The 13125-nt window shown below is 35.7% G+C and overlaps 1 protein-coding gene across 3 annotated transcripts in view; it reads left to right on the top strand.

Moving 5' to 3' along the window:
* LOC125659385 (uncharacterized) overlaps nucleotides 1–7784 on the top strand; it is a 39615-nt gene extending 31831 nt beyond the window's left edge. For all 3 annotated transcript variants that reach the window (XM_048891042.2, XM_048891044.2, XM_048891045.2), the window contains one exon: nucleotides 5378–7784. In XM_048891042.2, the coding sequence (XP_048746999.2) occupies nucleotides 5378–6247 (870 nt within the window). In that variant the 3' untranslated portion in view covers nucleotides 6248–7784. The remainder of the gene's footprint in view (nucleotides 1–5377) is intronic.
* Nucleotides 7785–13125: the final 5341 nt, after the last annotated feature.

The raw sequence follows: 13125 nt of genomic DNA, 5'->3' as shown, positions 1-13125 counted from the left end.
CGGTTTTTGCGGTCTCATCCGAAGGACCGCCCCATTTATTCGCCTCATACGACAAGCAAGTGGGTACTTGACTTGAGGATCTATGCCAACGAAAATTAATATATGCTTACTACAAGAACACGATTAAACTACAAAATCAATTAATAAACAAATAAATCTCGTACTAAAATTAACAATCCAAAAGGTGAGTGGCAGAGAAGTCCAAGAGAAAAAAATACTGTAATAGTTTTCAAGCTAATATATTTTTAAAGGTCAAACAAATTGAAGCCGCAATCTTGATTGATTGATTGAATATTGTTTAACGTCCCACTCGGGAATATTTCACTCATATGGAGACGTCACCTCTGCCAGTGAAGGGCAGCAAAATTTAGGCCTATGCTCGGCGCTTATGGCCATTCAGCAGAGAGGGTTCTTTATCGTGCCACGCCTGCTGCGACACAGGACCTCGGTTTTTGCGGTCTCATCCGAAGGACCGCCCCATTTAGTCGTCTCTAACGACAAGTAAGGGGGTACTGAGGAACTATTCTAACCCGGATCCACCGGGATGCAATCATGAAATTCTAATATCGAAACATAAAGAGCTATGTAGATCCTTATTTATGAATATTTAGAATAATGTTTTATCATGGTTTAGAAGCCTAAGCTGATATATTGATGATACACTAGTTTTCAAGGTCGATATATTTTTCTTTCTATCCCCCGTTTTTAAAAACAAATTAAAGCCGCAGTCTTGAGACCAGGGTATGAAATAGAGATTGCTTTATAAATTCATAATTATAATGATTTCTAATAATGTATAATGTGGAGGTATTAAAGGTCAAACAAAAGTCGCAAATTTGTGAATTCTCATTATGCCTAAATTAAGGAATTCAATGTCAGAGCTTTGCAACGATCCCCCCCCCCCCCTCCCCTAATTGTAGTTTTAAGAAAATTTGAAGATAACGCACAGTCATCAATCTCACAAATCCCATTAGTAATACAAAATAGATAGTTGGGCAAACACGGGCCCCTGCACACACCAAAGGTGGGATCAGGCGCCTAGGAGGAGTAGGCATCCCCTGTCGACCGACCACACCCGCTATGAACCTTGCTCAGGTAAACGAGTTATCCGTAATCAAAATCAGTCTGAAACACGTCAGACAATCATTCTATCAATCATACACCAGAATATATTTTATCAGGTGAATATTGGCGATTAGGCTGTAGAAACTGGTTAAACCAAGGATTTATCCTAGATTCATGCGCGTGAAAGCATTCACTCCACCTGGACGGAATTATTTCAAACGATGCATCTAGGATTTTTCTGTGCTCTCTCAACATCGGTCCATGTTTGGTTATGTTCATTACATGTAACAACTACTAGCATGTCTTGCCAAATGTGACCTTCTTTGTTGAAGTGTTCCCCTACGGGTTCGGTCACGCGTTTGGTTTTGATGGTTAATCGGTGGTTGTTGGTTCGAAGTCTGATATTTGTAGTTTCTCCAACATATTGTTGTCCACATTGTTTACAATTGATGAGGTATATGCAGTTGTTGGTTTTACTGGAGAGTTCACTGAATATTTTATAAGTTTTGCCTTTGGTGAGGCTTTGGAATGTTTCTAAATAATGGCTAAATTTGCAAAGCAAACAGCTCTTGTCAGAACAAGTTGAAAAGCCTCCATTGGGTAAAGGGTTCAATCTGGCCCTTACCACCAAATCCTTGATATTCTTGGATCGTCTAAAGAACGCCATTAGTGGTTCACCAAATTTTCTTGTCAAACTCGGATTATCCAAGAGTTTAGGGAAGTTATCCTTTAGGATTTTGTTTAGGTCCTTCAATGTAGGGTGGTAAGTGGTGACCAGAGGTACTTTACATCATTTCGTTTTCTCCATACTGCAACAGTGAAGATTTCTCAATTATTTTAACCTCATTAATGACATTTGTAACAGATAGCGGCTTGTAACCTTGTTTGCATAAATGAGACTTTTTAAAAGTGTTGATTGTGTTGTTCAATGGAACAAATTCGTCTGGCACGAATTGCTAGGTTTTTCGGCACACCCTTGTAAATGTGGTGTGGGTGACAACTGGATGGCATTAGGTATAAATGGGTGTCGGTCTGTTTGGTATGGAGATCCTTTTTAATTTCACCATTTCTAAGAGTGGATGTTGTATCAAGAAATGTATTGCTGATATCTGAAATATCCACTGTAAACTTATACTAAGGTGAAATGAATTGACAAAGGTCACAAAATTGTCCAGACTTTCCCTTCCTTCGACCCATTTGATTTCTATGTCATCGATAAACCTAAGCCAGCTTAGGGGTTTGATGGGTACTTGTAGTAAAAGCTGTTTTTCTAATCTAGACCCGTTCAACAAGAGGACATAGAAAAAAAGAGGGCTGAGATTGAAGGTCTGGTTTTAATTAGACTGGAGGTTAGCGCGTTGGTCCTGCATGCGGAAGGCCGGAGTTCGAATCCCGGCCGCGACAGACCTATGTCGTTAAAACAGGCAGTGACAGGTCCATCGCCAAACGCTCGGCATCAGGTATGAATGTCACGGGTCTTCGGAGATGACCTTAAAAACGGATGTCCCGTGTCACAGTAGGTGTGGCACGCGAAAGAACTGTAACTGTTCAATAGCCGTACGCGCCGAGCAAACGCCTACATTTGAAGCCCTTTACCGGTCTTGGTGACGTCTCCATATGCGTGAAAAATTATCGAGAGAGACTATCAATCGATCGATCGAGAATAACACTGGGCACTAACCAGTCTCTGTCGTAACATACATTATGTAATAGTTTATCGATGTGGATAAAAAAAGACAGCAGTGAAATTCATACTCAATTCTCAAAACAAGGAAAGAGGATTTAAAATGCTTATTTAACAATTAATGAAACGCATTTTAGCTAGCAACATCTATTTCAATTTATTTGATACCGGTTTTGTCCTGTTCTACATGTATAACACGAGAAGCTCTGTCTGTTTATCGTTAAAGTTAGTGCCCCGGTGTTTTTTTTTTCAGACAAAATTCGTTTTACTGTTGGAAGTGTATTCCATTGTGTTTTCATATTCCACATATATACTAATCTTGCAATAATCTGGAACAAAGATGAAGAAAAATAGTTGCCCCCCCCCCCCCCCCCCCGATTTGACCTTAATTGTTTTCATTTTATAATGCAGGCTTGCATCATGCTACTTTGAGATTTATCTCTGACAATCCAACGATACGTGGGATACGTTGATAATCCAAATAATTTATCGATATCATTGAAATGCAACAACCATGGGATTTTACCTTCTATTAGCAAGAACATTTGATTGAGATCATATAATGTATGATTGTTATACCCCCCGAACGAAGTTCTGGGGGGTATATAGGAATCACTCTGTCTGTCTGTCCGTCTGTCTTTCTGTGCAGATTCATGTCCGGGCCATAACTTCTTTGTTCTTTGACTTAGGCATACCATATTTGGCCCACAGGTAGATCACCATGAGACGATGTGTCAAGTACCTTCATGACCTCTATATGACCTTGACCCTTGACCTTAAGGTCAAAATTAAAGGTTTTTTTTACAATGGATTCGTGTCCGGGTCATAACTTCTTTGTTCTTTGACATAGGCATACCATATTTGACACATGAGTGTATCACCATAAGACGATGTGTCATGTACCTTCATGACCTCCATATGACCTTCACTCTTGACCTCAAGGTCAACATTAAAGGTTTTTACAATGGATTCGTGTCCGGGCCATAACTTCTTTGTTCTTTGACATAGGCATACCATATTTGACACATGAGTGTATCACCAGGAGACGATGTGTCATATACCTTCATGACCTCCATATGACCTTGACCTCAAGGTAAAATTAAAGGTTTTTACAATGGATTCATGTATGGGCCATGACTTCTTTGTTCTTTGACATAGGCATATCATATTTGACACATGAGTGTATCACCATGAGACGATGTGTCGAGTACCTTCATGACCTGTATATGACCTTGAACTTTGACCTGAAGGTCAAAATTGATTATAGGGTTTTGACATAGTCATACCATAAGACATGGGTGTATCACCATGAGACTATGTGTCATGTACATTCTTGATCTCTTTATGACCTTGACCTTTGATCTCAAGGTCAAAATTATAGGTTTATGCCATGGATTTGTGTTTGGACTATATCTTCCATTTTCTTCTACAAATGCATACCATATTTTTACACTCAGGAAAGAGGTAATTTATACCTATTAACAACACCATTTGGGAGATTGGGGTAAGCGGGGGGTATTCTTAGTGAGCATTGCTCACAGTACATCTTGTTGTTTTTAAAATACCCCCTCCCCCCAAATACGATAATGTCAGTGATGTCGTATTCCTTCTTTTAAAATAATCATAGATGGACACCACGTGACTTGCACGTGCAACTACACTGAATTATTATACCCCCCGCAAACGAAGTTTGGGGGGTATACTGGAATCACTTTGTCCGTCCGTCCGTCTTTCCGTCCGTTTGTCCGTAGACGCAATTTGTCCGAAGTTTATTTCTAATACCGCTGGACATATTTCATTCAAACTTTATGCACATCTTCTATATATTATGTAGTTGTGCATCTCCTATTTTCATTGAAATATTTTAACAGTTATAGAAGTTACGCACATTTTCTTTTCATTTTGGGGGTTGCGCACTTTGTCCAGAGTTTAATTCTAATATCGTTGAACAGATTTGATTCAAACTTTATTCTCATCTTATATATATAATGTAGTAGTGCATCTTCTATTTTCATTGAAATATTTTAACAGTTATGGAAGTTACGGACATTTTCGGGTTTGGCATCCACATACTAGCACTGTATCTGCAATCTTGTGACTTTTCGGTAAAACATAAAGTGGCTCATGTGTGTTGAATACTTATTTGTCAGATAGTATTTATAATCTCAACTATCCCTGGCAATGGGATTCATAGTAAACTGCCTTTATTGCAGCTACTTAGAGTTGTTATACCAGTGGAAAAGATTACAATAATACCAATACTTGAGCTAATGTCATTTATTTACTGACAAAATCAATGACAAAGTAAAGTTGACATAACATAATGATCTTTAACAAAGTGAATATAAACTAAAGACTAGAAGAGTTGACCAGGGATTTGCAATCATACAGCCTAAAATGTGCCAAAGAGTATTCATTGTTTATATTAAGCATATTTTTAATATTTCATGTACTGCTGTACTGTAGAATATATACTTCTGCATTCACATTGATTGCCCTGTAGATAATGTGAAAATATCCAATGTGCTTGCATTAAATATTTCCCATCATCTTATATGCCCCGCGGGGGGTATTAGTCCCATTAGGACAGTTCTAGTTTAAATCTACCTTTAGATTTTGTATTTGTAGAATAAAACAGCGGAATTTCTGGACTCAATAAAGGGTACAAACAGAAGCATCACAGTTGTCACAGCATATTTCAATATAGGACGTTTTCCTAAAGGAAATCCAAGTCAAGTAAGGACATCTGAGACCTACAACACGTGGATGAAGACGTTTCAGTATCTGAAAAATCCCGTTGTGTTCTACACAGATGATAAGGCCTATGCAGATTTCTTTGTAGCACTCCGAAAAAACTCCTCTCTGCTTACAGAAGTAATACATATTAATCGATCACAGTTATGGGCTTTTAAAATAATTCCTAAAATCAAGAAAATATACTCAACTCCTGGATATCCGCGCCACTACCCGAACACGATTAGCCCGGAATATACAAGTTTAACCCATTCTAAACAGCAGGTACTTGCCGATACTGTGAATAGACATCCGTTCGATACAGAATTCTACTGCTGGCTGGATGCGGGGTATTTTAGGGACAATGTTTACCGTGAGAGGAAATTTTGGATGGAGGTTCCAGATGACTTCAATAAATCTCGCATTGGTGTGACTCGCGTTTTCTACGCGGATTTAGAAAATGTAAATGCGAGAAATATTATATTAATGAATATAAATTGGATTGGCGGTGGACTCTTCCTGGGTAAACCAGAAGTAATTCTAAAGTTTCACGATCAATATAAAAAGGCTGTGATGCGATATTTAAGTCAAGGAATCATGAATGTAGAGCAGCATATTCTATACGCCATGTACACGAAATCAGAGAGGAAAAAGTATCCGATAGATGTGGAAGTACAGTTATATATACCTGGACAGAAGCGAGTCAGGAACGGTAACCCGTGGTTTTATCTGGGTTATTTGATGTATAGGGAGGATCCAAAATAACTCTGATAATATTGATATTTGTATAAACTTGAATTTGTCTTTCAGGGCCAAGGTCTCTTTCATGTATTACCTGCAGTATTGTCTTATAGATGGATATTTTATGAAAATACCTGCATATTTTGTTTGCTTATTTCATCTTCAGAACTGTTTGATGCAATGTCCAATATATGGTAAGGTCATAACTTCGTCATGCTTCTGAACTTGATATAGCTTAATATTTTGTGAAGATATGTACATGTACGTATAGCATAGTGTTTAGTACTAATTGCAGTGTATCTTCCGCTTTTATGCGCGTTGTATCTTGACCGAAATATCGTAAAAATTAAAGCCGTCTGTCTTCCAGCAGGCCTGTCTGTCAACAAATCTGTCCTACTTATCCATTCATCATACATGTAACTTCTACAAAGATGAAGGAATACATGTATACGTAAGAAATACATTTTATTTGCGAAAATGATTGAGGGTATGAACTGCGACGCTTCACGCCGGGATACTCAATGACGCGCATTAGCGCTTATGAAGGATATGCTTGCTGGAAGTGTTGCAGTTCATACCCTCATGTATTTTTAAAATGAAATTTATTTCTTATATTCACATTCTACCTTCATTTCTGTCGAAATTTCCAGTCATTCAAATTGACGCACTCTATCTACATGTATAAAGTAGTAAACTGTTCTGTATTCATGCGCGCGTAGTTTACAACTGCGTCGTGTTCATGGGAAAATGCATATCACTTCAATTTGTAGATATCAAAGGCAAAAACATTGGAAATGTAAATATTGGTACATGTAGTTAAATTTGGTTAAAGTAATAGCAAACAATGCTATTAGGGAAAATATTGATAATGCAAGTGATCCGAATCGTGCTTTGGCTTAAATACTACTTAAAATGTGCAATTTCTATGATAATCGTTATAAAAGTAAATAAATTGATAAGTATTCTGATTTTTGTTGATGCATTGTCTAAATATTGACCAAGTGCGAGGCTTTAGGTATGGGAAAGCTATTTGAATCATGCATGGAGAAAAAAAATTATTTCTTAGGTGAATTCTTTAGCAATGTTACAGTTCGCTCGAACATATTTTTATTGTAGGACATCAAATAGACTTCCAATGTACATTGTATAAAAATCCGTAGATTTCTAGTTTAATTGAACAATGAACTTGATTATATTTTAATGACCAGGACCCAGTTGCACAAAAGTTGGTTAAGTTTTATAACTAATAGTTAACGTCTAGTTACATGTATCACTATATAAATGTAAGAATTAATGACAAGTTAACTGTCTGTTAAAGTCAATTAACTAACCTTCTGTAAATCATGCACTGTTTTTAAAAAAAAACCTGTGGATTAGAGAGAAAAAGTGCATTTTTGCTGAGTTGTTTATTTGAAATATTTTCACAGTTAATATATTTATCACGGTTAATATAATATGTATCAGTTAGTATATGTATCACGGTTAATATAATATGTATCACAATTAATATATGTATCACAGTTAACATATGTATCATAATTAATATATGTATCACAATTAATGTATGTATCACAGTTCTGTATATATGTATCAAAGTTGATCTAGATATCGCAGTTGATATTCAAATTAAGGTAAATCCATACTCGCAGTTTTATCTGATACAAGTTTTATAAGTATATTTAATTTCCATTCATTAGAGTTAAAACTAACAAATTATCAAATAAAATACATATTAGGTCATCACACTTTTTAAGATTCGAGACGTACATAAACAAAATCATATATCACCGTCAGAAAATTGCAATTTTCCTTAAACAACGTTATCAAAATTTTATGCAAACTGGTTATGACGATATAATAGCATTCATAACGATTTCATGAAACTGTATCTTCACAAAAATATACAAAATGTCTGTAAAAAATAAAGGAATCTATCACATAATAGACTTGATAAAGAAATCAATAAAAACAGAGTTATTGCCCTTGGATTCAATATTTTAAAACATATTGATTATTCATCTATAACATACTTATTAGACTTTTGAAATAGTTTATCTTTAACAAGATTTTTTTACAATAACTATCGGAAAAGACTCTAACAAAATTCATGTTCCTATCATGCATAAATCTAAATAAATAGTTGATTTTGCAAAATCTGATGACATCACAGGAGGATGGAATTAATTTAAGTTAAAGGGAAAGGCAACCCAAAAACATTTGACATGATTAATGACAGGATTAATTATATGATAAAAATTTGTCATACTATTCTGTTGATATACAGCCTAGATAAGTTTCAGTACTAATTTTGATACGTTAAAAATTGACATTTCTTCCATCTACATGTATAGAGGCTGCCATGATGTGGAACTCTTTTGTATTCAAGACCATAAAAATCAACAATTTTGACGTCACACCGTCTATTCCGATTTTGATGAGATTCTAAGATCATAAAAAATGTACATGTGGTAGATTTTACTAATACATTGTAAATATGTGGATGCCTTCCTGTCAAGCAGTTAATTACACTAATGCGAAGGGGAGATGTGAAAAAAGCCCCCCCCCCCCCCCCCACCTTCCCCCCCCCCCCGAAATTCCTGACCCAACAATGTTATTTGAATAAAAAAAATACTATGTAAACTGTGGATCCATCATTTGCGTAATGACAAGTTGAGGGTTGAAACAACGAGTACCATCTGCCTGGTCTGCGACTCGACTGAACGTCTTCTTTTCTTAAATTCTTCTTGCGAAAGAACGGGCTCATATATCTACGACCCCAAACTTAACTGTTCGTGACTTGTTATGTTTACAGTGCTGCTGATGAAATAAACCGGAACCGACGGTGTGACGTCATAAACTAAACTTCAATGGCCGCTCTCTTAGCGGCGGGTAATTTGAAATATAAGATAGATTAATAATGATTTAATTGTTGAGCAAGGATTTTTTGTCATTTACGATATCAGTAAGTAATATTTTACTCATAAATGCAACAATGTGGTTAGGGTTGCCTTTCCATTTAATAAATAATATTATGTATCACAATCGATGTTGACCTGCTACCTAGCATGGCTACGTCAACAAACGAAACCATTCAAAGCTGGGAGTTTTGAGATCGTATGGGGGCTTTAATGAATATTTGAAGGTATGTTTGGACACAAGTATTGTAGGAAAATATGTTAAGAATTTTTTGATAGTGAATTTATGAGACAGCAACTCAAAAATACGATATAAGGCCTCAACCGTGCACAGCTTTTTGTGCGTCATAAATCGAAGGTTTTTATAAGGGGTGGATCTGTAGCTCTCTTATGTCAAAATATTTTTTCAGAGAGCTACAGTTCTGCAGTTAACTGTTTATCAGTTTTTACGGTTTGTTTTGTACCAGCTACTATATTTGTGTTGTGTGGCAAAACTTTTAAGGTGCCACCTTATTTTTCTATTTTATTATGTTTGTATTTATCAAGATTTATAACAAGAGGCCCAAGGGCCTAGAATCGCTCTTCTGATAAATTGTACAACCCCACCATTTCTATTCTTAGCCTCTTAGTATTCTAAATCTTTAGTTAAATCCTAAGAATTCAAAAAAGTAGGTCAATGTGACCTACTTTTTGGTTTACACATTTTGAGAACCCATGAAATATCAACTGACAAAGTTTGATGATTTTAAGCCAATTAGTATCTGAATATTGAAATATAGCTGTCAAATTCCAATCGTAGGTCATGGTGACCTACTTTTTGGTCAGCGAACTCCGAACATGCAAGACCCATCAACTGACAAAGTTTGATGACTGTAGGTCAAATAGTATCTGAAATATATAAATATAGCCGTCAAATTCCAAAAGTAGGTCAAGGTTACCTACTTTTTCGTCAACACCCTTCAAACATGCAAGACCCAACAACTGACAAAGTTTGATGACTGTAGGTCAAATAGTATCTGAATTATATAAATATAGCCGTCCAATTCCAAAAGTAGGTCAAGGTGACCTACTTTTTGGTCAACACCCTTTGAACATGCAAGACGCATCAACTGACAAAGTTTGATGACTGTAGGTCAAATAGTATCTGAAATATATAAATATAGGTGTCCAATTCAAAAAGTAGGTCAAGTTGACTTACTTTTTGGTCGAAACCCTTCGAACATGCAAGACCCATCAACTGACAAAGTTTGATGACTGTAGGTCAAATAGTATTTGAAATATATAAATATAGCCGTCAAATTCCAAAAGTACGTCAAGGTGACCTACTTTTTGGTCGACACACTCCATTGACTCAAGATGCATCAACTGTCAAAGTTTGAGGATTGTAGGTCAATTAGTGACTGAAATATATAAATATAACTGTCAAATGCCAAAAGTAGGTCACAGTGACCTACTTTTTGGTCGATACACTCCAAAGACTCAAGATGCATCAACTGACAAAGTTTGATGATTGTAGGTCAAATAGTGTCTGAAATATAGTAATTTAGCTGTCAAATACCAAAAGTAGGTCACGGTGACCTACTTTTTGGTCGACACAAACCGAAAACTGAAGATGCATCAACTGACAAAGTTTGATGATTCTAGGTTTTACAGTGCCCAAAATATGCATCTAAAATTGAAAATGTGAAATTTGAATATCTGCAAAATTCAAAAAGTAGGTCACTGTGACCTACTTTTTTTATAAATATGTTTCAAGGCCTCAAGATGCATCAACTTACAAGATTTGATGATTCTAAACCTCTCGGTATTTGAAATAACAACTTAAAATATATCTATAAATGATAAGCCATAAAATTCAGAAAGTAGGTCACGGTGACCTATTTTTCAGTTGACGCATTTCAAGGTCCCATGATCCACCAACTGACAAGTTTTGATGATCATAGGCTTCAAAGTGTCCAAGATATGCATCAAAATTAATTTTAAAATAAATACCTGCAAAATTCAAAAAGTAGGTCACCGTGACCTACTTTTGAGACAACTTGACACAAGGTCCTAAGATGCATCAACTGTCAAAATTTGATGATCCTAGTCCTTATAATGACTAAAATATCTAAGATTTAAGGAATTTAAAAAAAAATTTAATTTAGGTCAACTTTGAAGTGACCTTGAGACCACGCCCTTTGCCCCAGGGTAATGCCTTGAACAATTTTTAATCTACAAGATATCCTCATCCTTATGTGTAAGTTTGGTGATAATCTGCCCTGTGGTTCTTGAGAAGAAGATTTTTTTAGCAACCACTACTTTTGTTTGTATTTTCCTGATTATCTCCCCTTGTTAAAGGGTCACATCCCTCTATTTAGTATGTATGAAAGCCCTTGGGCCAATGATACCCTGTAACAAATTTGAAAAAAATTGGCCAAGGGGTTCTTGAGTTATAGCCCTTTTTCTAAAAAGTTTACGCACACCGCACACCGCACAAATGGCCATAGCATTAGCTCTTTGAGCCTTTGGCTCAGAAGAACTAAAAATTGGGGAGATCCCAATGTCATTCTTGTTTAGGTTGTCTGAGTTGTAGTTTTGATACTCGGAGATCTCCCTATTATAGGGGTTGTAAATAAGTTGTCAACTTCTTCAATCGTAATTAATAAATGACAATTTTTAACCAACTATATGTATTCTATTGTTAATTGCTAAGAAAAATAACAAAGCTGTGGGACATGAGAAAACCGGTTTCTTCGAATATAGTATTTTATATTCTTATAAAAATGGAGATCATAAATTTTATTACGAAAGTTCATTCGTAAAAAAAAATTCTCGATTCTGGGTTATCAAAATGTACTTAATAGACAGTTTTTCGTAGAGAAGTAAGACTGGTATAACATATAATTATACAAACAATTAGATAAATTACATATACATGTATATACCTAGCAAAACACTTGGCAAAATATAAACAGTTATTGGATATGCTTAGTAGCAACGCATTTCTCAATAAATGTATATTAGTCAGTCCATGCACACACGTTAAGGAGGATGTCAAAGACTTGTATAATTGTGTAAATGTAAAACATGTTACGCTTATTGCTCAGTTTACACTTTTTAATATACAAAGTACGTATATATGCTTGGGTTTTATATAAAAAAAATTAAAGATGTTGTATTTTAACATTATACTATGTAAAATAAAGAATTACACAAGCCGAAATCTCATACACACATGTACTTTGCGTTAAGATGTAGATATATTGTATACTCTCTGTTTCAGGAACAAAAATATTTCAAACAAGATTGCTACACGTAGCCATGTCCCACACCGCCGCAAAAAAAGTTGAAACACAAAAGTCCCATAACTCCTCTAAAATTTGTCGAATCACAATGACGGCGCAATATGATCAACTACATACGGTGACTAACAATCCTACAAAATTTGAACAAAATCCGTTGAGCAGTTTCAGAGGAGTTGCGTCCACAAAGTGTTAAATTTCTATAGTGTAGCATGTACAAATTCAACAAAGTTCCATAACTCCTGTGAAATTTGTCGAATCAAATTAACGGCGCAATATGATCAACTACTAAAAATCCTACAAAATTTGAATGAAATCCGGTGAGCGGTTTCGGAGGAGTTGCATCCACAAAGTGTTCCTATACTGTACTATGTACAAATTCAACAAAGTCCCATAACTCCTGTAAAATTTTTAGAATCAATATGTTGGCACAATATGATCAACTAAACATGGTGACTAACAATCCCACATAATATGAACAAAATCCATTGAGCGGTTTCTGAGGAGTTGCGTCCACAAAGTGATCCTATAGTGTAACATGTACAAATCCAACAAAGTCCCATAACTCCTGTAAAAATTGTCAAATCAAAATGGCGTAATAATATGATCAACTAAACATGGTGACTAACAATCCCACATAATATGAACAAAATCCATTGAGCGGTTTCTGAGGAGTTGCGTCCACAATGTGTTCCTATAGTGT

Source organism: Ostrea edulis, chromosome 9, assembly GCF_947568905.1.
Source record: "Ostrea edulis chromosome 9, xbOstEdul1.1, whole genome shotgun sequence".
Classification (NCBI taxonomy): domain Eukaryota; kingdom Metazoa; phylum Mollusca; class Bivalvia; order Ostreida; family Ostreidae; genus Ostrea; species Ostrea edulis.
The sequence above is the reverse complement of the archived record's forward strand: the minus strand, read 5'-3'. Positions and strand labels throughout refer to the sequence as shown.